The sequence below is a fragment of the Leptonychotes weddellii genome, chromosome 16 (genome assembly GCF_054177405.1).
Source record: "Leptonychotes weddellii isolate Sample4059 chromosome 16, ASM5417740v2, whole genome shotgun sequence".
NCBI classification, from domain to species: Eukaryota; Metazoa; Chordata; class Mammalia; order Carnivora; family Phocidae; genus Leptonychotes; species Leptonychotes weddellii.
Genome location: NC_138384.1, coordinates 46157982 through 46180643, shown reverse-complemented (window position 1 = coordinate 46180643; position 22662 = coordinate 46157982). Strand labels below are relative to the sequence as shown.

Sequence of the window (22662 nt, the reverse complement as noted above, 5' to 3'; positions counted from 1 at the left end):
TTCCGACCTCAAGGAAACCCTCAAATGACTCTCTCTATGGCCCAGCCGCTTCCCCAGAATATGTCTCTGCCTGTCAGGCACAGCTTGGCATCAGAAGGATCAGATGTTTCAAACAGCTAGAGATTCCCAGAGCCACAGCACCCTTCATATCCTGGGGGAGGTTGAAATGAATGATTCCCAAGCAGTGGTGTGCTGGTGAATGTAACAGTCGGCTCTCCGGGGTAGGGGAAAGCCCTGATGGGTAGCAAATGCCAATGCCTGTGGTGTAAAGACTCCCACCACGGCTGATTGCAAGCCACAGATGTGAAGTCACTGAACAGGAATTTGGGAAATTGACACCTATAGATACAATTGGTTCACCTCAAGAGTATACATAGTAGTAAAATGTAATCAAATGATTGGGAAATGATGAGTTTTGAGTATTTAAATTCATTTTTAGTAAGATTAATCATAAATACAATTTTTTAAAGAATGGCGTGCAAAACAAAACCAAAGATCTTAAAAATCGGTCAGCTCTTATTCACTGCTAGGAGCCAGCCCAGCACACCACTGCTGCCAAGTTTTCAGTCAACCTTGAAATTACTTGGGTGCTTGAAAAGTCCGCTCTCAGACTCTCAGGGCAAGGGCTTTCTGCAGAACTTCCCAGGGAACAAACGCCCTCAGCCTCAGAAGCCAGCCCCCAGCCAGGCTTATCTGTCCCACACGGACCCGTGCCTGTCCCGCAGCCCTCACACAGTGGCACAAATCACTTCAAACAGCAGTGACTCACCTAGGCACGCACCTCACGTCCAGGCACCATCCTGGTTCAACCCCATGACCTCCACAGGTTTCCCCATGGCAGAAACCAGACCTGGTGTGCTGCTTTGCCAGGCTCAGGCCCAGCCTGGTGCTGTGGGGTCCCATTAATCCCTCGGTTCTGAGGACACAGACCCCAAATCCAGGGACTTGAAAGTAACACTAACAAAGACCCTCAGTATCACTCAAATGCAAAGTGGGCTCCTATTTGAATTTTGATTCAAACCAACTGCCAAAAAAAATTTTTGAGGGGCACCTGGTGGCTCAGTCGGTTAAGTGTCCCAACTCTTGATCTCAGCTCAGGTCTGATTTCAGGGTCTTGAGTTCAAGCCTCGCTCTGTGCTCCATGCTGGGTGTGGAGCCTACTTGAAAAAACAATTTTTTTGAGACAGGGAAATTGGACTTTGATTTAATGCCATTTTTAAATGCAATAATGGTATTGTAGGTTTTGTTTTTTTTTTAAAGCAAGTAAGTTCTAATCTTTTTTATTTTTTATTTTTTTTATTTTTTTATTTATTTTTTTTTAAATTCTAATCTTTTTTAAAGCAGTTGGTTGGCAAACTACAGTCCCACTTCCTGTTTTTGTAAATAAAGTTTTATTGGAACACAGCCACGCCAATTCATTATACATGTTGTGGCTACTTGGAGGGCAGAGTTGAGTAGGCAAGATGGAGACAGTGTGGCCCCCAAAGCCCCAAATATTTACAGAAAATGTTTGTAGACCTCTGTTTTAGAGAAACATCCTAAAGTATTTACCTACAAAATAACAAGATGTCTGGGATTTGCTGTAAAATAATGCAGTGGGGGAGGGAGAAAATGTAAATGAAACAAGATGGGCTAGGAGGCGATGGATGCACTTGGGTTCATCATCCCAGTCTCTCTGTTTTTATGTATGTTTGAAATTTCCATAATAAAAAGCTTTTGAGCAGGGAGGGCCTGCCCTCCACAGCCTCCCAATTGCTCTGACTTCACCAGGACCCTGGCACCTTTGGTCTAACGGGAATCAGGACAAAGCTACTGCCATTGACCCCGTTTCCGTACACGCCCGACGATGACTTCTGTCCCGGGCTAACCAGAAAGGCCATGGGCGCTGAGAGAGCCCCCCAGAGCCAGCCATGCTGTGAGTGCCCCCCAATGGGGCCCAGGGGTTCTGGAAAGGGGAAGGAGGGGCAGGAGGGCTCTGCGGGAAGGGGGACTCTGTCCGGGAGTCAGGCCATAGATTAAGGGCCTCAGGTAAGTCTGTCCTCTGCTCTCTGAGCCTCTCCCGGATCCAGGTCTGGACCCCTGACTTCCACCTGGGGCCCTGGGCATCCCCTGGGCAGGCCTTCCCCCCTCAGACACTTGGTGAAAGTTTTAGTAGCGACCACTCACAGTCTTTGAACTGCCTCAGAGAGAATAATATGGTAAAGCTCGAGCCCTGTCCCCTGCACAACTGTGTGGCCCCCAGTATTTCTTGTCCTGCCAGCTGTACCCAGGTCTCTGTCCTGGACCATAGCTGGCTGCTTGTGGGACTTCCATTAAACATCAACCTGAGCTTAGCCCGGTGGTTCTTAGGGTGATTTTGCCTCCCCTTCCCCTGGGAATGATTGACAATGTCTGGAGACATTTGTGGTGGTCACAGCTCGAGGGACAAGTGCTACTGGCATCTAGTGGGTAAAGGCCAGTGAGGCTGTTCAACATCCTACAACGCACAGGATGACCCCCACAAAGATGGCCCCAGATGTCAACGGTGATGAGGCAGACAGACCCTGGCCTGGCCCCCTCCCTAGTTCACAAGCCCGAGCTTGCTGCTGACGAACAAGCGTTTCAGAACATGGGCCTGGAGCCAGGCTGCTGGGATCCAACCCAGGTGCTGCCGCTTCTCAGCTGGTGACCTCTCTGGACCTCAGTTTTCTCCACTGTAAAAAGGGCACAGCTAAGCCCACCTTGTCAGAATCCTTACTGGAGTAAATGAAGTAAAATGTATGAAGTATCTGGGACGTGGTAGTAAATAGCACCCGTAGGCATTTCATAGGGAGCCCTGCCCTAACAGGATCCCTACTCTCAGGCGCTCTTGGCTCCCAACCCTGGGTCGCCTCATGAGTTGGGTTCCTCTCCCTCCCTTTCCCTGCCCTGCTGACGCCTTGAAGTTGGCATTTCTTTTTTTTTTTTTTTTTAAGATTTATCTATTTTGACAGAGAGAGACAGCGAGAGAGAGAACACAAGCAGGGGGAGTGGGAGAGGGAGAAGCGGGCTTCCCGCCAAGCAGGGAGCCCGATGCGGGGCTCGATCCCAGGACCCTGGGATCATGACCTGAGCCGAAGGCAGCCGCTTAACAACTGAGCCACCCAGGTGCCCCATGAAGTTGGCATTTCACTTAGAGTCCAGGAGGCGAGCCAGGGGTGTGCCCGGAGCCAGGGGGCTTTGAACAGAAATCCTGTGTGGGAGAGAAACGAGCGGGGTCGGCTCAGGGACCCCAGCAGGGCCCCCCAAGCTGTTTTGGGGACCAACACTCTTGCCTAGACAAGTGCAGGAGTTCATGGCTCTGCTGCCTCCACCCCTTTCTGTTTCCATGGTATGGCTGCTCGCTTTCTCCGGGCCGACATTGCCTTGAGGAAGTAGAGCAGATGGGCCTCTCGCCGGGGGCCAGCAGGACCCCCGGCTCTGTCATTCCCCATTGTGGGACCCGGGGCACGAGCCTTGCCCTCGGCGGGCCGGGTTGCCCTCCAACAAGGTCCCTGGGGTTAGAGGAGCGATCATTGCCATGAGCTCATGCAGCTACTGTGAGTAGAGTCAAGCATGGTGGTGCTCAGATGCCCCGCGTCACCGAGAAGGAAGCAGGCAGGGGCGGCCCGGGAAAGGCCTTCCCACTCGGAGGCCTTGGGCAAGTCCTGGGGTCTTCCCCTGCCTGCCCGCTCTCCATCTCTCAGATCCCTCCTCTGCCAAGTGCAACACTGTGAGGCCCACAGTGAGCGCAAAGCACTGAGCCAGGACCACCTTAGTGGGTCCTCACCGTGGGGACGGTCTCTGCCGTTTGTGCTGACTTGTGCCCTTCGCTTTCTTGGCATTCGGTCTCGAGGCTCAAGGCTCTGTCCAGCGGATTGTTTCCTTCTTGGCTGCTCCTCCCAGGCCCCCGCATCATGTTTTCTGACTCATGCTCCCCTCCCGCCCCCCATCCTCCATCAAACCACATCCCTCTTTGATGTACACTTTCGGATTTTCCCATCTTGTTGCTGCAGAGGATCTGCTGCTTCTGGCCTTACTCCTCACCAGCTGCCTGGTGCCCTCTGCCCCTGCCCCAGGAAAAATCTCCCAAGTTGTGTCTTCTACCTCCACCCACTTCAGGGGACCTACCACATGTGCCCTTGGCTAAAGCCCCCAGAGCCGAGGGACCCTTGCTGCCACAAGTGGAGAGACTCCTTGGAGCCCGGTCATCTTGTTCTTCTCACTGCCTGACCTCAGGAAAAAAGCACCCCACATATAGGGATGGTAAGGGCTAAGGCCAGAGGCAAAGAGGCAGAGGTTCCTGCGGCCTTTTGGCTGAGGTGCCCCCGGCACCCTAGCCTGAGCTGAGCACCACAGCTGAGCATCTCGGTGCAGGGATGGGATGGATGAGCACACATCCAGGGCTGCTCCTTGTGCAGGGCTGGGGAGCAGGGGGTCACTCCTTGAGCCCCTCCCAGTACCCCCCACGGTGGTAGCAGCGGGCATTTCCTAAGGAGCAAGTTGTAGTATTGACCCAGGTGCTTGTTCACAGGGCCTGACCTGGACTCAGTGCCTTATCCTCCCCACATTTTAATGGCCCCCACTTGACAGCTGCAGACCAGAACCATGGAGGCAGGCACCGGGCTCAGGACCGCGGCAGGCTGGCCTCAGAGACTGAGGCTCAGAGCAGCCGTGAGGGAGGGGAGTGGAGCCAGCAAGGGCCCTTCAGGGCACAGCGACAGCTGACACAGAGGAGGACTCGGAGGCCGTCACAGGGAACATGCAACCCCAAGGGCAGACACAGGGACCCCGAGACCAGGCCCCCTTAGCATGGTTACCTGAGCATTTATTTCCGGTCTTCTAACCGCCCCAGAACTATCTGGGGCAAAAGGAAGAAAATAGACTGATTCGTTTCCTCTCAGCCCCCCTTCCCCACCACCCACCCCCTCCAGCCTCAGCTAAACTCTGAGCACCTGACCCTACAACCCAGGAGAGTAGTTTCATTTCCCTGCCACAGATTTCCCAGAGGGAGGGGAGGGCGGGGCTCAGTTGGTTTAAGGACAGGCGAAGGGGGACGGGGCAGACCAGTGGGAGCGACAGAGGACAGAAGTGCTGCTGCTGTCCACGGAGAGCCAAGGTAGAGAGGAGGCTGCAGAGACTGGGACCCCCAGAAACAGACACTTGGGGACAGGGAGGGCAGAGGAGAGGGGAAGAGAGAAGAGAAAGGAGTGCAGGGAGGGGTACCGAAGGGCAGATAGGTGAGCACAGAACAGGAGACAGCTAGATGGGGATGGAGGGATGAGGCCGTAGGGGCGGCCAGGCCCCTGTCACAGTGACCCTTGCCTCCCCTCCAAACTAGACACCATCTCCCACCGAGAGTTATGGCCTCATTAGGTAAGTAAGCAAGGGGCCACGGGGACAGGGGGTACGGAGCCCAATTTTCTCCCCACACGTACCTACTGACTTGCCCACTGACCCCGTCCCTCCTCCCTCCAGCCCGGTACCTCCTCGTCCTGGTCTCCATCTTCCTCAGCCTGGTGGCCTCCCTGGATTGGAAGACTTCCCACAGCCAGGATCCCTTTGAAAAATGTATGCATGATCCTGACTACGAGGTGCTGCTCAAGGTTGTGACCTTGGGGCTCAATCGGACCTCGAAGCCTCAGAGGGTGATTGTGGTTGGTGCTGGTGCAGCTGGGCTGGTAGCTGCCAAGGTGCTCAGTGATGCGGGACACAAGGTGAGAAGTGCCGCTTGTCATCTACCTTGAGTCTTTCCTGCAGCAGGCTGGGAGTCCTGGGTATAGGGGCCTGGCTACATCCCGGTTAAGGGGCTGGTAGGAAGTGGGGAGAAGAGATGTGCTTTGCTGCTTGGTCTGGGGAGTGAAACCCAGAGGGAGGCTGAGAGGCCTTTGATTTCCCTGTCCTGCTCTCTCTCATTCCTGAGGAATTCCCTCTGAATGTCCTCCAACCTCCTGGGGGAAATTTGTGTTGGTGGAGATGGAAATTCCACTCAAGGAGAAGTGCCCCCTGAGGTCTAACCACTGCCTCTGTCACTGAAATCCAAAAATGAGAATGGGCTGGGCCAGGACCTCTGTGCCTGCAAGAAATCTCCCCACTTTCCGGGCTGGGAAGTCCCTTTGCAATCTGGCTTGCCGTCTTCCTGCTGCAGTCTGGAGAGTGTCATATTTTAAGTGTTTGCTATGACATTTGTTCAGCTCCTCTCACTTGTCCATAAAGAAGGGGGTCCTTCTCTAGTTGAGGTCTCTGCTGCCGTGGGGATGGGAGGCTGGGGGTGGGGGGGGTCAGTGGGAGGAGCTGAAGGGCCCTGCTTGCTGTCCCCCCCATCCCCCAGGTCACCATCCTGGAGGCAGACAACAGGATCGGGGGCCGCATCTTCACCTACCGGGACCGGAAGACGGGCTGGATTGGGGAGCTGGGAGCCATGCGCATGCCCAGCTCGCATAGGTGAGGCCTGACCAGGCAGCCAGGCGGGCACCGAGGCCACCCCCAGTCCCATGGCTATGCTCAGACTCAGCCAGATCCCCAACTCCATCCCCACTCCAGTGCCAGGCTGAACTTCAACTCTGACCCCAAACCCAAAACCCCAATCAAGTTGTGTCAAGACTCCACCTCCCCCTCTGTCCTGATCTAACTTCAAGATCTCCCAGCTCCAGCCCCACCACGTCCAGCCAGAGCGCCAGACCCCAATCCTGTCCTTTCCCCATGACAAGCCCCCACCCAACCCAGACTCTGTCCCCAGTCCCACTTCAGCCCCAGTGAAAGCCAGCTCCCACTCCAAACACAATCCCAAACCGCTACACCTTCAGCCTTCCAGCCTTGAGCCTTGTTCCCATTTCATCCCAGGCCTCAGCACCCATGACCCCAACTCTAGCCCCACTGCAGCCTCATGCCCATCCCCAAGCCCCCGGAGAGGGGCCCTGACCCCCCCTCCACACACACACACCGACACACATGCCCTGCCTGATCCTCACGGGCCTCTCCGGCTCCTTCAGGATCCTCCACGAGCTCTGCAAGAGCCTGGGGCTCAACCTGACCAAATTCACTCAGTACGATGAGAACACGTGGATAGAAGTGAACAACCTGAAGCTGCGGAACTACGTGGTGGAGAAGATGCCTGAGAAGCTGGGCTACAAACTGCGCCCCAGGGAGAAGGGCCACTCGCCCGAAGAAATCTACCAGATGGCTCTCAACCGGGTAGGCAGCCGTCCCCCACTCCCCTCTGCGCTCTGCCCTCTGCCCAGCCTCCTCCGTGCCTGGCTGCTTGTCTCTCTCATTCCTCCCATCTGCAGTCTGCCGTCGCTGGCTCTTCCATCTGTGGTTTCCCATAAATGCTGCTCATCCCCAGAGCTCCATCAGCCTTTGGTCTCTGATCCCCTACACACACACACACACACACTCCGGACAGCCTCACCTTCTACATCTTTGGTGTAAACGTCACACACACACACACACACACACACACACACTCTCCGGACAGCCTCACCTTCTACATCTTTGGCGTAAACTTTGACCTGCAGGCTGATGTCTTCCCCATCCATCTCTGGAGACCCAGCCTTCTGTCTGTGCCCACCCTGGCCGTACCCCAGGACCCGCCAGCTCCCAGTGAGCTCAGCATCGTTCCCTAACCCCACTCATATTCCCACGTTCTCCCCGCTCATAATGGCCCCATCACCCCCACCCCAGTCACAGGCAGACAGACCCCCAGGTGCCATCCTAGTTCCCTCCCTCTCCCTTCCACCATCAGTGCCCCCCTGCCCCACCCTTCCTGTCCGCTGATCGCTTGCACTGTTCCCACCTCTCAGTCCCCACAGCCCCTGCTCCAGCTCAGGTTTCATCCTTTACCCTGGACCTTCACCCTGCTCCTCCCCTGCTCACAGCCCCCTATGGCTCCCCAGCACCTTAGCCTCAGGTTCAAGCCCTGAATGGTCTGGTCTCTCTCACACCCCCAGCCTCATCTTCTCTCCTCCAAGAAATTTTTTTACCCCTCAAAGCCCTCATGGTGGCCTTAACACCCCAGCTCCGTACTCCTTCATACCCACTGTGCTCCTGCACCATCCTGCACCCACGCCCTTACTTGCTCTTGCTTCCCGCCCTGCCTGAAAGGCCTTTTCCCTTTCTCACCCAGAGAACCCTGCTCATCCCCCAAGAACCAGCTCCAATGTCCCCTCCTCCAGGAAGCCTTCCTTGGTGCCCTCAGGGAAGAGCAGGCCTTGACCTCCTCTGGGAGCTCCTAATTGTTTATCTCCCCTCTGGGACAAGGGTGGGCACCAAGTCCAGGCCATTTCTGTGCCCTGGCACCGTCCAGTTCAGGGAGCCTAGGGAGACTCGAGGTGAATGATGAGTGAGTGAGTGAAGGGGCACATCCTTTGGCGAGTTCCCTGATCTCAAGGGAGAAGCCAGGTGGACAGCGAAGAGGGCTAAAGTGAGACGGGGCTGTCAGGAAGGGAAGGGACTTGACTAGCACGGTAAAGGGTGGCTACTTGTGTTTCAGGCAGAGATGAAGCAGGGGAACCAGTGCAGATGGGGGCGGGGGGTGCTGGGCACTGCACATAGGGCTGCCGAACTGGAGCTTCCCTAAGAGATGGTGACCAAGGGGCTGGCTGAGGGTGCGACTCTGCGGCTCCAGGCACTGGGGAGCCACGGCAGGGCTTTGGGCGGGGGAAGAACCAGTTCTGTCTGTGCCCACAGGGATCCGGGTGACAATCACTAAGCACCAGCAGGATACAGCATTGACTCACAGGCTAGGACAGATGCAGACCAAACCATGCCCAATGGGGATGAGCGTGACACTGTCAGGGTGGGCTGAGGCTGGGGCAGGAGGGGCCGTAACGACTTGGGGGAGACTTTACAGAGTGGCGACAGTGAATTGCAGTGGAGGGCAAGGCCAAGCGCACAGCATGGGCAAAGGCCTGGCGGCTTGAACAAGAGTGGCAAATGGCTGGCCATGGGCAGGTGCAGGGAGAGACCCCAGCTTTGCACTCCAAGTCTGGCCTCTGCAGTCCTGCCCCTGGAGCTCAGCGTTGTCCTCTTGTTCCACCACAGGCCCTCAAAGATCTCAAGACACTGGGCTGCAGAAAGGCAATGAAGAAGTTTGAAAGGCACACGCTCCTGGTGAGTGGGGGCCTCAGCGTCGCTGAGAAACCTGAACAAGGAGGGTGCCCGTGGGGCAGTAGCCCTGGAGTCAGAACGCGGAAATCCTGGACTCCAGGCTTACCGTGGACCCCCTGCCTCACCCCAGGGCAGCACACGCCTCCCTCCCTGGGCTTGCTTCCGTCATCTGTCACCAAAGGGGGCACTGGATCGCCAAGCTTCAGAGAACCGTACTAAGCTCACGGTCATGTCACGGAACCAAGTGGCTCAGCCTGGGAGGGACCCCCGTGGGGGTGGGGACAGAGCCGGAGGTGCAGCCGGCTTGGGTCCTGACCCGGGCGTGCGCCCGTCCTGCAGGAATACCTCCTCGGGGAGGGGAACCTGAGCCAGCCCGCCGTGAGGCTCCTGGGAGACGTGATGTCCAAGGACGGCTTCTTCTATCTCAGCTTCGCCGAGGCCCTAAGGGCCCACAGCTGCCTCAGCGACCGGCTCCGGTGAGGGGCGGGGCCAGCTGGCAGGGGCGGGGCCGACGAGGGCCCCGGCGCTCGAGTTAACGGAGTGGGCGGGGCCGTCGGCGTTGGGTGAGGCCGGGCTGATGGGAAGATGAGAAGGGGCTCCCGTGTCTGGCCACACGGGCCTCCTCATCCCGGGTCCTCGGGCGGAACTGGGTAGGAAAGGTTCCCGGAGAAAGGCGTGGCCCAGAGGAGAAGAGGGGCGGTGCCCGGGTCAGCCACTTCTCTGCTCCCTGGTCCTCGGGGGACGTCGGGGACTGGCGAGGGCCGGGGTAGACGGGTGGGCGGGGTCAGCGAGGACCCGGCAGGTGACGGGGCCGGTAGGGGAGTGGGCGCGGCCTGCGAGAAGGGGCGGGACAAGAAGGGACCCGGCAGGCGAAAACTAGAACCCGGACCCGGGAGTGCGCCGGGATGGGGCCCGCGGGGAGGAGCCGGCGAGGAGGGGCAGTGCCCGAGCTCCGGCATCACGCTCCCGCCCCGCCCGCAGGTACAGCCGCATCGTGGGCGGCTGGGACCTGCTGCCGCGCGCGCTGCTGAGCTCGCTGTCCGGGCCGGTGCTGCTGCACGCGCCCGTCGTGGCGATAACGCAGGGGACGCACGATGTGCGCGTGCACATCGCCAGCTCGCGCAGGGCCCGGAGTCTGAAGGCCATGACCGCCGACGTGGTGCTGCTGACGGCGAGCGGGCCGGCGCTGCAGCGCATTACCTTCTCGCCGCCGCTGTCGCGCAGGCGGCAGGAGGCGCTGCGCGCGCTGCACTACGTGCCGGCCACCAAGGTGTTCCTGAGCTTCCGCCGGCCCTTCTGGCACGACGAGCACATCGAGGGCGGCCACTCGAGCACCGCCCGCCCGTCGCGCGTGATATTCTACCCGCCGCCGGGCGAGGGCGCGCTGCTGCTGGCCTCGTACACGTGGTCGGACGCGGCGGCCTCGTTCGCCGGCCTGAGCCCGGAAGACGCGATGCGCGTGGCGCTCGACGACGTGGCGGCGCTGCACGGGCCCACTGTGTACCGGCTGTGGGACGGCAGCGGCATCGTCAAGCGCTGGGCCGAGGACCCGCATAGCCAGGGCGGCTTCGTGGTGCAGCCGCCGCTGCTCTGGCGTGAGGACAAGGAAGAGGGGCCGGACTACGACTGGGCGGTCCCCTACGGCCGCATCTACTTCGCGGGTGAGCACACGGCCTACCCGCACGGCTGGGTGGAGACCGCTGTCAAGTCGGCGCTGCGTGCGGCGGTGTTGATCAACAGCCGAGACGGGCACATGCTGGTCGACAGCGACACCGAGGATGGGGTTGTGCGCCTGGTGCCCAGCCGTCCCCGCTGCGAGTTCGAAAAGGCTGACGCCACCCACTCCCCGGCTGCACAAAGGATAACCGCTCAGCACATCACCCACAAGAGCCCCGAGCATTAAAAGTATTTTCAGAAAAAGCCGTGTGCGCCTGCCCTCTCCCTGGGTTCAGTCGCTTCCCCCGTTGTGTGGAGCAAAGCCATTAGCCTTAGCGGGAGAAGCGGCTGCGCCTATTCTGGAGCCCCCAGAAGCTGTCCTCCTCTTCCCTGGGTGGTGGGGCTCCGCTGGGGGCGGGGGACAGGACCGACACTGCTTTGCGCCACTGGGAAATGGTAATCACAGTGTCCACTCCGGCTGTCACGAAACAGATAGAGTCCTGATGCCAGTAACAGCACGACGGACAGTGGGTTAAACACGAGTTTATTTTTTTTTTTTCACGTAACAAGAAGCTGGTAAGCAGAGTCCCCAGAGCGTCTCAACAGCTCTGCAGGCTCTTCCATCTCGGTTATGTCCGGGATGTGTCCCCGCACAGCTACTGGTGGTGGCCATACCCCCGCACCCCATCCTCCTCCAAAAGCCCCAGATCCAGGCGGGGGACAGAGCCCTACCTCCACGAGCCCACAAGGGTCCTTTTCCTACGTCTCATTGGCCGGATCAGGATCACGTGGTCAGATGTCGGCTCGGCAGCTTGGCCAGAAGGGACCCCGAGCCACCACCCCCTCCCCATGTGGGTCCATGCCAAGGTGGCAGGCTCCTTCCTCCACCTACACGAGGACAACTGGACACGAGAAGTGTCCGTTTAAGGAAATCAGCTCATTGGGAGGGCACGGGAGGCACGGCGGGAAGGCCCGCCCTGTCCACACCCTTCCTCCCCAGCCTCTGGGAGCCGGATAAAGTGCCTGTGCTGGGCGGGCCCACCGGCCCAGGGGGGTTAGGATTCTGCGCTTTCCTCTTCCTCCTCCTCCTCCTCTGGCAGGATCTCCAGGCTGCTGTCCGGCTGCGGGGCTGTGTCCTCGGGGGGCGGTGGGGCCGGTGGGGCCCGGGTGGGCGAGAGAGGCAGTGGAGAGGTAGGGGGCGAGGGACTTTGGGGCTCTGCGGGGGGCACCAGACCCAAGACCTCCTGCACGTTGTGGGGCAGCTCCTGGAGGGGTGCGGGGTTGAGGCGAAACGTCAGCGGTTTTCCCCCCGGAGGTGGGGGCGGTTGGGTGGGGAAGGCTGTTGGGAGAGGTCGGGGACTCACCGGGCAGGCGGTCAGCTGCCGGTAGAGGGCCTCAGCCCGCGTCAGCACGTCCTCCACGCTCAGCTTCATGGTCAGCTCGTTGATGTGCTATGGGAGGGGGTGGGTCAGGCCTGCCTGCCTGCCTGTCAGCACTCAACCACCACCGCCCGAGCGCCCACTCTGTGCCTCGTGCTGGGGATACAATGGAGGAAAGACAGACTGGGTGGAGCCCGGGCTGGGGGGGAGGGGATGTCATGCCCTCTCCAGTGGCTTGCCACAGGCAGGATACAACGAAGGGAAAGGACACTGAGCTCACCCCCTGTGGCCCTGCCTCGCATTAATGTACTGGGAAAGGGGCAGGTCCCCCCTCATGTGCTGGCCACACTCTGGGGGCACTGCTGGGAGCCAGGGGTGGGATGCAGTAGGAGAAAAAGGCCGGGTCTCATGGCCATGGTGCTCACCCACCGCTTAGCCAACCATACTTTGAATAATCCTATTTTGAGTACCTACTACCCCAAGGCCCTCGGCACAGGCATAGTGCCAGCCTCCATGGAGTTCACACCCCAGCTGACGTGTCTCCAATTAGAGAGGACAGGATGGGCAGGGAGGGGGGAGGACCGGGAAGGAGCCAGGGCCTCACCTTGAGGATCTCATTGGAGCCGAAGCCAGAAAGCATGAGGGTGTCACGCTCCATATCCAGAATGGCACAGGCCACCAACAGGTGCAGATTGGGACCAGGGAGCCCTGTCCACAGCACCTGGGGGAGCCGGAGCGAGGAGTCATGGCCCAGCTTCTGCCGGAAGTCCCACCCAGCTCTGCCCCATCCCCTGCCCACTTCCCACCAACCTCCCAGCCTGGGACAGCTGACTGATTTCTCTTTCCTCTCTGCCCTCCCACCCAAACTGGCGGGCCCACCTCCCATAGCCGAAGGACATCCGGGAAGGGGAATTCCCTCTTGAACCAGATGAGCAGCCACCGGAAGCAGAAGCAGAGAGAGCCAGAGTCCTGGGAGTCTGGAGGAAGACAGTGGTGGGAGGGAGGGGTGCTCAGCAAAGAACAAGCTCAAAATCCATTCCAATCCCATCCTAATTCATAGCGTGCAGGCTGGTCAGACTGAGCTTCTAAGAAGTTATCCTGGCTCTAAGAATCTCTACCAGTCTAGGCAAGTAACGTATGCCCAGCATGAGAAGGCTTCAGAGCTGAGCCAGGAATGCTCTGTGTCAACAGGAACCCTTCCCATCCTGCCTTCCAGATTCCAGATGAAGTGAGTTAATCCCGTGTCCCACCGTCACATAGAAGGGATGCTGGACACTCGGGGAAAAAATAAAATCTCTCAATACCCAATGCTGGTGGAGGCATGAGGAGGTGTGAAAATGGACACTCACGGACTCGGCTAGCAGAAACATAAGCTGGTAAGAATTTCCAGGAAAGCAATGATGGGAACAAACATTTCAAAAGCTGTAAAAAGATCTACTGCCCCAAATACAATCAATGCCACTTCTTGGAATTTAGCCTAAAGAAATTATCCAGACGATATGCAATGTGATGAAAAATTGCAAATGACTGCAATGTCCCGCAGATCAGGTTAAATCTGTTCTTGTGCATACTTCAGACAGCCACATCGCCAGTCGGGCAGCTCGTGTCCAAGCGCCCCTGGAAGTGGCACGCCCAGGCCCCAGGCCCCTCATCTGCAAAGTATGGGGTTGAGGGGGGCCTGAAGGAGCCAGCCTGTGGGGGGGCAGGGTGCGCAGGCGTGCGCTCACAGCTGCGCTCGCTGGGGTTTCGCTCCAAACCGCAATCCTGCTTGTACATGTAAATTTTGGGTTCCGGCTTTTGCAGGGATGTTTCCCTTGTCTGGATCAGGACCCAACGTCCTGGACCCCGTCAGCGGCCACTTCCAGAGACTCTGTGGCGGGGCTTGTGGCCCCACCCTCCCTCGCCCGCCCGCGGAGACACTCACCCAGGAAGTCACAGAGCGGTGGGTCCAGCACCCTCAGGAGCAGCAGGAGTTGTCCGAGCTGCCGCTTCATTGTCTCCTGACTCTCCTCGAAGTTCCCGTGCTGTGGGAGGCAGGGCCACGTGAGGAACCAGACCCCCATCCTTTGAGGGGGCTTGTCTCCCACGCCTGCCGTGGGCCTCACCACGAGCTCCATGAAGCCACAGAAACACCAGAAGGCGTCCACCTCATTCTGAATGACGTAGAGGATCGGGGAGAGAAGGTCACTCATGCCCTGGACGTAGCCTGAGGTTGGGGGTGGACAGGAGGTCAGGGCCCAGCCCAGGCCCCCAGCCACCCCCGCAAGGGAAGGCCTGGCCCCCAGCCCCTCCCCGGGCTGGTGTCGCACCAAGGTCAAAGTGGTACATGCAGTAGGTGAGGAGGATGTCGTTCAGCAGGCCCAGCCCTGGGTTCTCAGGACCCTCATAGAATTTGTTGGTCCGATCGGTACGGCTCACGTCTCTCTCTGTGAAGACAGGGCGCAGAGTGCGAAAGTGAGAAAGCTGTGGGGGCCCCTCCCTCCTGGCCACGGGCACCAGCCCCCACTCCTCTCTTCGGCCGACCCCAGGCAGGTGTGAGTAGGTCCAGATACCACTCCGAACACCCTCACATGAGGCACTCAGCCTCCCAGCAACTGACAGTTACTAACCCATCCACAGATGGGAAATTGAGGTCCAAGGAGGCAAAATCACTTGCCAAGATCTGATGGCAAATAGACGGCAGATTTGAACCCAAGGAGTCTGGCTCCCTTCCCCTGCTCCCCCTCTCCCCCTGCCCCATCCCTGGCCACTCCCAACCCCTGCTCCCTGCCCATCTCCCCACTGCAGATGACGTCATCCCTACTGCTGGGGAGGCAGGGGCTTCCCCTGTCCCCTCCCTGCTATCTGCCACGTCTCCACCCCACCCCCTGGCCCTGCAACCTACCGATGAGGCTGCGGTAACCGTGCAGCAGTGAGTTCCTTCGCTCCTGCTCGGGGCTCACGGATTTCCACTGCAGCTTCATTCGGAAGTACTCATCCCTGAGGGGGAGGGGAAGGGGAGACATGAGGCCACCGAAGCAGGCCACCTACTCATCCTTGCCACAGTCCCCATGCTGCTCCTTTCTGACATCTCTCAAGACCCACAACATCCTTGTGAGCTTTTCTTTAAAGTTTTGTTTTTTTTAAGCGATCTCTACCCCCAACGTGGAGCTCGAACTCACGACCCGAAGATCAAGAGTCACATGCTCTACTAACTGAGCCAGCCAGGCACCTCCCTGTGGGCTTTTGTTTGAAGTCTGTCATCCCCGCCGGACAGACAGCACGGGGCGGGGACCAGGACACGCAGTCGGGGCACAATGTGTACCAGGAATGAGGAAAAGCGGGCCCCCCGGGGTCAGGAGGCCCACCGCAGTGACGACGGCTGCGACATTATGTTGCTGGGACGAAAACTGACGCCCACGGGAGACGAGGCTGCCTGCTTACTGCCATCTCCGTGTGCGACCGCGGCTGCCCAGCACGTGACGGGCTCACGACAGACGCCTGGGGAGCGAGCCCATCTGCGCACCTGTGATGTGCCAGGTACCGTGCTGGGACGGGGGACAAGTTGGACTTGGGAGGCCGGAGCCGGGCGGCCGGAGCTTCGCTCACTCACGTTTTCTTGCGCACGTGGGCCTTGTGCTCCTCGGCTGAGCCCTCCCAGCTGAGGTACCCCAGGAGGAACTTCCAAGCTTCGCGCCTCAGGCCAGGGCTCAGACCCTGGGGGAGAGAGCGGCCAGAGGCTCAGAGGGGCCCCTGAGGCCCCCCACCCCAGGCCCCCCCCCACCGCACAGCACACACCCGGCACCTTACCCCCGAGAAGATGCGGGCCTTCAGCATGGGGACCTGCTGCAGGCGGCCCTCGGGGCCCACATGGTGGGCCCACTCCTCCTCTGTGACCGGAGGTGCCCGCTCCACAGCGGGCCGCGGCCCCAGCTCCACCTGCGTGACACAAGGCAGGTGAGCTCAGGGCCTCCCACATCCTCCCCGGCCCTGTCCTAGGCCACCTTCAAGTTAGCTCAGAGCGCTTGTCAGCTCCACGGACAGTTAACATGCAGGGTGGTAAGCATCCCCTTCCCTGGCTCAGCGCCAAAGTCACCTCTGTGTCCGCAAGCACCCCCCACCCCCATAATAACAGGCAATAGGTACACAGGCTCCAAGCACTCTCCTTGAAGTCACTCCTCATGTGATCTGATGATTAGGGTGCTGTGTCACCCCATTACAGGGGAAAAGGAGGCCCAGGGAATTACAGTCACTTGCCCAGGTGACAGCCAGAAGATACCAGGGTCCACCTGATACTCACACAGGAAATGACCTCAAACCCAGGCTCTGGCTCATCATCAGGGGGTGGAGGAAGGTCGGGGGAGGCCCCCTCTGGGTGTGGCTGCAGGGCTCCCCGGAAGAAGTTGGTCACACGGGAGAAGCTGCTGAAGGTGGTGGAGTAGGGGTCCTGGAGAAAGCGCTGTGGACAGGGCCAAGGGGGAGGTCACAGCCCCACCCCATCCTGCCTCGCCCACTACAGTCCACCCCTCCCTGCCCACAGGGGCCAGGCTGGGCACTGGGACACTCACAGACACCACGTTGGAGCTGTCCTGGTCAAAGAGCTGGAGGTGGTGGAAGGAGCTGGAGAGGGCTGAGGAGTCGTGGGGGAAGACGAGGTAGAGGCGGGAGTCCTGCGGGGAGCTGGGGAGGGGGGCCATGTGGTGACACCCAGGCAAAGGGCCCCACGTGTCCTCTCCCCCTCAGTGTCCAACTGCCCCTGGGGAATCCCTCACCTAGGGCCTGACCACAGCTGGACCCCAGGGATGGACACAGCACCCAGGGTTGGCCACTGAGGGCTGAGGGCCTTGCGCCTCAGAGGGTGACTGATTCAGGGACAGGCAAGAGAGAGGCGGCTCTGGGATGCTGTTGGGGAAGGAGCTGCTTTGGTCATGGGGGCTGCTAAGCCATGTCTGCAGGGACCCCCAGAGAACGACACCAACTCAAAGGGAAAAAGAGCAATTCTTCCTAATGTTTCGGGACCCAGGTCCTGCCTGAAATCAAACCACTCCTTGGCTTTGCAGTTACAAGTGCCAGCTGATTCCCTTAGTCTGCATTTATTTATTTATTTATTTATTTAAAAGATTTTATTTATTCATTTGACAGCGAGAACAAGCAGAGGGAGCGGCAGAGGGAGAGAGAGAAGCAGGCTTCCCGCTGAGCAGGGAGCCCGACGTGGGGCTCGATCCCAGGACCCCGGGATCATGACCTGAGCCGAAGGCAGCCGCTTAACCGACTGAGCCACCCAGGCGCCCCCCTTCTTCTGCCTTTAAATCAGTCTGTTTCACAGCCCTGAGGGGCCAGGCTGCAGCCGCAGGGGGCCAGGACCTGCCACAAAGGCCCAGTACTGGGAAAAGGCTCACCTGGCCAACAGCAGGTAGCGGCTGAGGACACGGAGAAGGGCGCGGGTCCCCCCTCGGTGAAAGTGGAGGGCGGGCAGGGAGCCTCCGGCCTGGGTCACCAGGACCAGGTAGGCCCAGCTGAGGCCCGGCTTGGACCGGCGGATGGACTTGAGCTCCCCGAGACTCACTGAGAAGGCCCAGGAGCCCCGGGGGGAACTGGGCTCTGCACCTAAGGAACAGCACAGTGTCGGGAGCAGGTGTGGGGAGTCATAGGCAGCACAGATGTCCGCTGAGAGCCGTCTGGGAGCCCTGGGTCTCCTCACATCTCCTTGGAAACACAACTGACTTGCTCTAAAATCTCCCTTGGCTCCCTGTGGCCCTCAGCGTGAAGACCATGTTCCTCAACCTGGTGGCAGGCCCCTCAGGTCTATCTCCTGCCCCCTGCGCATCTCATCTCCAGCCCTTTCTTCACTCCAGACCCCACACTCAAGTGTCCTAAACACACTCAGGGCCCTGTGCCTCTGGCCTTGCACAGCTGGTCTCTCCGTGAGAGAGAAAACTCCCAGGTGTCCCCCAGAGCCAGGGGCTGGCATCACCTCCTCCTGGAGGGCTTCTCCACACCCCAGACGGGCCGGATGCCTCCTCTAGTGCCCCCAGCACCCTGTAGGACTCTAGGACAGCCCAAATCGCCCTCTCACCCTGCACGGTCACCCCCACAGCCTGGACACCTTCACAGGCAGGAACCATGTGGAGGTGCCCACAACCAATCCAGGAGCCCGGTGAGATGAGCAAGGCGGCGAACCCTGGAGACCCTGCCAGGCTGGACCTGGGCTGGGGACAGTGCTGCACCCCGATCCACTCTCCTGAGACTGGAGGCCAGCGATGGACGGCCATCGTGACTGTGGCCAGCAAAGCCTGTGGAGCCACGACCACTGAGGGTAAGACACGTCTCCTCAGGGGCACCGGCTCAGCCTACCTCTAGTGGGCTCTGAATGGCGGGACTGTGGCCGCACGGTGCTGATGACAGCCCAGTCGGGTTCATAGCCGGGGTCAAAGGTCGGTTCCTCCTCAGAGGTGCAGGACTCACCCCCACTGACATCCTTGGGAGAAGAGAGGAAAAGCAGAGAGTGAGGGGCTGTAGATTCGGGGGGTTTCCAGATCCGAGCTGTGAGGCTGCCCTGGAAGGCAGCCCCAGTGAACAAAGAGGGAAACCAAGGCAGACAGCAGGGCAGTCACAGCCGATAGTGCTGGCCACAGGCCATGGGGAAGGACAGGGAGGGGACAAAGTACATGAGTGCTGCAGAGGCTGGGAGTCCCTTTCACAGGCTAGCGTGTGCCTTCCTGTCAGGCAGAGGCTGGAAGGCGAAAACTACATTTCCCAGACTCCTTTGCAGCTATAGGTCAGGACACATGATGGAAGACAGCAGAAAGCAGGAAAGAGGCAGGGGCAACTTCCTGCCGCTCGGGGCTGCGTGGCTGACGTTGGAGACTCCTGTTTTCCCACACACAGAGAGGTGACTAGGGTAGAGGTGGTGGCTGGCTCAGTCTCCCAGCGCCCAGTCACTAGCTTGGTGAGGGCCAAGTGGCTTCCTGCCCTTGGGTGGCAGCTCGGGTGTAGTGTTCTGGGGTGTCCACAGGTCCCACGATGATGTCTCCCCACTGTCCTCATTTTGGAGGTGGTGGCAGCTCCCCTGGCAGGTCAGTTCTGCAGGGTCAGTCTTGTTCCGCTGGCCTTTGTACAAACTCGCCAAGCCTCTACTTGTCTGCCTTTAATCCCTTCCTGCTGAAAGTAACCGGAATGTTCCGTGACTCCCGCAACAAAACCCTGCACGAGGGGCCCTTGTTGGAAGGACCCAGATGGTGGGTCTACCCGAAAGCCATTTCTGCTGCTCCTTCCAGGCAGACAGAGCCCCTCCCACAACAGAAGCTAAAACCTCCCACTATTTGCTTTCTCAGCCTTCCCTGTGGTTCCGAGTGGCCTCGGGCCCCAACTCTGGCCAGTGGGAGCCGAGATGCCATCTGTGAGGAGTTTAAAAGGGAAATTCCTGATAAAAAAGGCACCTCCACGGGTGAACACCACCCTATTCAGGCCAGTCTTTGGGTGCTACTGAGGGAGAACGTGGTATCTGTAGCTTTGGCAGCCAACTAGGGCCACGAAGGGAGTCACAGAGACACCTGTCCACGAGGCTGCTGAACCAGCCCTGGCAAAGCCATCCCTGTCCTCTGTGTCTTGTGAGGTGAATGTGCTGTTTCACCAATGTTTACATAAGGAGAACCACTATTGCCTTCTGCCAGCGTTTGCAACCCTCTGCCTCTTGGGCACGCAGCAGGATCGCAGATCACTGAGCTCTACTGGCTGGCTGGAGTCATGCAACTAGTTCTGGCCAAGGGGCTGGGACACATCCCTTCCAGGATGGACTGTTTAATCGCCAGGCTCTTGCTCTCTGCCACAAGGAACAGTAGCTGCTCTAGCAGCATGCTTCCCTGAGCAATCACGATGAACAGAGCTCCTTGGCCAACCTGCAACACACATATACAGTGAGCAAAACCAGTCCAAAAAAGCTGGAGCTCCAGCAGCCTTTTTGGACCACAAGGCAGCCATGAGGATGGCCGCCACATGCCGGGGATGGCAGAGCAAAGATGGAAGGATGCCGGTTGGTGATGACACGTGGACCTGTGGGCTGACTTCTGGACTTTTTGATGGGAAAGGTAGGAGTTTCTATCACTTCTGTTTCTATTTCACACGGCCAAAAACAACTCCTAGCTGATGCAGTTTCTGGGAAATGTCTTGCTTTTCCCGATGAGCAGAACAGATGTATGACTGCCACCCTGCCTGCCCCCGTCTTCCTGCCTTAAAAGGAAGATGCAGGGGTTGCAGCTGAAGGAGTCATCTAAAGGCGACCAGGGCACACACAAGAGGGTCTCAGGGACCTAGGCCCTGATGTTGCCAACCAAGGCCAGCAGCCCCATACCTCTTTTGAGTGTCTCGTGAAAGGGGAGAAATAAATTTGTCTGCTTAACCTGTTGTCAGCCAAATTTTGCATTCCTTGGAGCTAAGTGTATCCTGCGTGCGTATGTGCCCTTTCCGCTGAAGCCTGTTTCAGTGGGTTTCTGTTAGTCAAAAATAGAGTGCCGAGGAGGACAGCCACATTTTCAAGAAAGGTACTCGGCCGGCCTGTGAGGCTGACGAAAAATGCAGAATGCTGGCTGCTTCTTCCTCAACCCTGGGAAGCCAGGTTCCTCAACAGAATTCTGGAATCTCCATTTGTTACCCCCACCAGGTTATTCAAAGCCCCACTGCCCCAAGTGAGGCTTCCTTCTCTCTCCCTGGCCCATCATTCTAATCTTCTCTCTCACCTCCCAGCCTACAACCTCCCTCCATTCGGACCTTCTGCCCATCTCCCGCATGATTTCCCAAGGGAGCTTTCCACACCCACATCCTTCTCCCATGGTTCCCCCGGGGGCCCCTAGAACACAGTCCAAGCTTCTCAGTCAGGCATTGCACGCCCAACCACCTTCCCAGCAAACCCCTCTCCAGAGACATCCTATTTCCTCCTGTATCCTGAAACGATCTTCCTCCTGCCATCCCTGAAGTACTTTCTTGCCCCCTTCTCATCCTTCGAGTTCAGTGCAAATGTCTGCTTCCTCCAGAAAGGGGCAGGCCCCTGGAGCCAGAGAGTCTGGGTTCAAACTCAAGTTCCAACACCTTCTAGCTTTCTGACCTTGCAAAAGGGGCTTCCAATCATTGTGCCTCAGTTTCCCAAAATCGAATGGGGGTGAAGACTGAGGCAGGGTCAGACTCATCTCCAGGTCCCAGCACAGGGCCTGGTACCCAAAGTAGAAAGGAATACCAGAAAGTGTACTTTCTGCCCCCAGGGGAATGCCATACCCCTTCAAGTTCGTGCAGACTGAGAGCCCGTGGAACCTGAATCCATGGTCTGTGTTGTCCTCTTGCACCCTCGCAGGGCTCTCCCAAAGAGAAAAGGGGATGAGGGGGCCGCTGTCCCCATGGTTATGAATCTCTCGGTGTCTTCTTTCTTTTGAATGGGCATCTTCAGCCCCATTTCACAGAGAGAAGGAAACCAAGGAGCAAAGAGAGCCTAGATCCCAACCAGGATCACACATGCCCCAAGAGTAAGTCTGAGATTGCACCCAGGTCCTTCAAATGTCTTCCACTGCTCAAACCTGGAAAAAAACAAGGGGAGAAAGGAGAAGGGAGGAAAGCCTACCTTCTTGGAGAAGAGAATTTGGGTGGAATCTCCAGCGTCCTCTACAGGAACCCATTGCAGGAGGACATCACTGTCCTGAGGAAAGAAAAGAGGGATTAGAGAGACCCCTCCCCTCCAGTTTCCCCAAGCCGTATTTCCAAACTTCTTCCCCGTCTGGACCCTCAGGCTCACAAAGCCCCCTCTCTCGCTCCAGTCCGCACCCTCTGCCTTCCTACCGTCCCATCGTGATCTCCAGATTATAGCCTACAGATGCTGCCTCCATCCCGCTCTGGGCCTGCCCGAGCCCTGCTCCCTCCCGGCTCACCTTCTCCACAACGCGGATGACGCCAGCGATGAGTGAGTCCGGGTCTTGGTGCTTCTTAGCACTGGTGTGCAGGTACACGCCACCCTTCTCAAACACCACCTGGGGACAGGAACGGTGAGGGGCGGGACCCAAGCGCAGGAAGACACCCAGGGGGCGGGGCCCAGAGGAGCGTCCCAGCCGCCCAGGGGGCGGGGCTAAAGGGTCTTCCCTAGGGCAGTGGAGGAGGGTGACAGCGCATTTATAAAGGAACGGTATATTTGCTAAGGTTCAGCCGGGCTCCCAGAGCCCCGGCGGGGCGTTGGGGCGAAGCAGACTACCGAAGGGCGTCGCTTCGCATCCACAGAAAGGAAAGAACGCGTTTTCAGCGCTTACCCTGTAACCGGCTCCTTCCATAGCCGCGGCCGAGGTCCCACTCCCCCGGCCCTCTCCCTTTCCGGGTCATCGTGCTGTCACATCCGGATAGGAGACTCCCCTCAAGCCTGGACAGTGGTAGCGCCCTTGCCTGTTCTAGAACGGGAGTGGATGTAACCATCTTTCAGATGGGGTGGTTGAACTTGAACCACGAGGATGTAAGTCACATGTCGCATATGGCGAAGGTGGAGCAGGCCAGCGAGAGTGCGCAAGCGCAGTGC

At 58.6% G+C, this 22662-nt stretch overlaps 2 protein-coding genes across 3 annotated transcripts; one reads left to right on the top strand and one right to left on the bottom strand.

Annotated features, from left to right (window-relative positions):
* The first annotated feature begins 5082 nt into the window (after nt 1–5082).
* IL4I1 (interleukin 4 induced 1) lies at nt 5083–11019 on the top strand. Its single transcript, XM_081807272.1, has 8 exons — nt 5083–5116; nt 5339–5373; nt 5476–5714; nt 6329–6441; nt 6990–7191; nt 9040–9108; nt 9445–9581; nt 10087–11019. Exons 2-8 carry the CDS (start codon nt 5361–5363, stop codon nt 11006–11008), a joined length of 1695 nt encoding a protein of 564 aa, XP_081663398.1. The 5' UTR covers nt 5083–5116; nt 5339–5360; the 3' UTR covers nt 11009–11019.
* Nucleotides 11020–11288: 269 nt separating this feature from the next.
* On the bottom strand, nt 11289–22622 carry TBC1D17 (TBC1 domain family member 17). 2 transcript variants are annotated; one of them, XM_006751230.3, is made up of 17 exons: nt 22403–22620; nt 22031–22129; nt 21727–21801; nt 18474–18597; nt 17519–17726; nt 16688–16799; nt 16420–16578; nt 15930–16058; nt 15733–15836; nt 15025–15119; nt 14450–14566; nt 14246–14346; nt 14065–14164; nt 13020–13117; nt 12745–12861; nt 12126–12212; nt 11289–12026 (listed from the first exon to the last, which is right to left on the bottom strand). In XM_006751230.3, exons 1-17 carry the CDS (start codon nt 22421–22423, stop codon nt 11817–11819), a joined length of 1956 nt encoding a protein of 651 aa, XP_006751293.2. In that variant the 5' UTR covers nt 22424–22620; the 3' UTR covers nt 11289–11816. The 2 variants fall into 2 exon arrangements, with proteins under 2 accessions (XP_006751293.2, XP_081663779.1); XM_081807653.1 differs by lacking the exon at nt 11289–12026 and having other exon boundaries at nt 12173–12296; nt 22403–22622.
* Nucleotides 22623–22662: the final 40 nt, after the last annotated feature.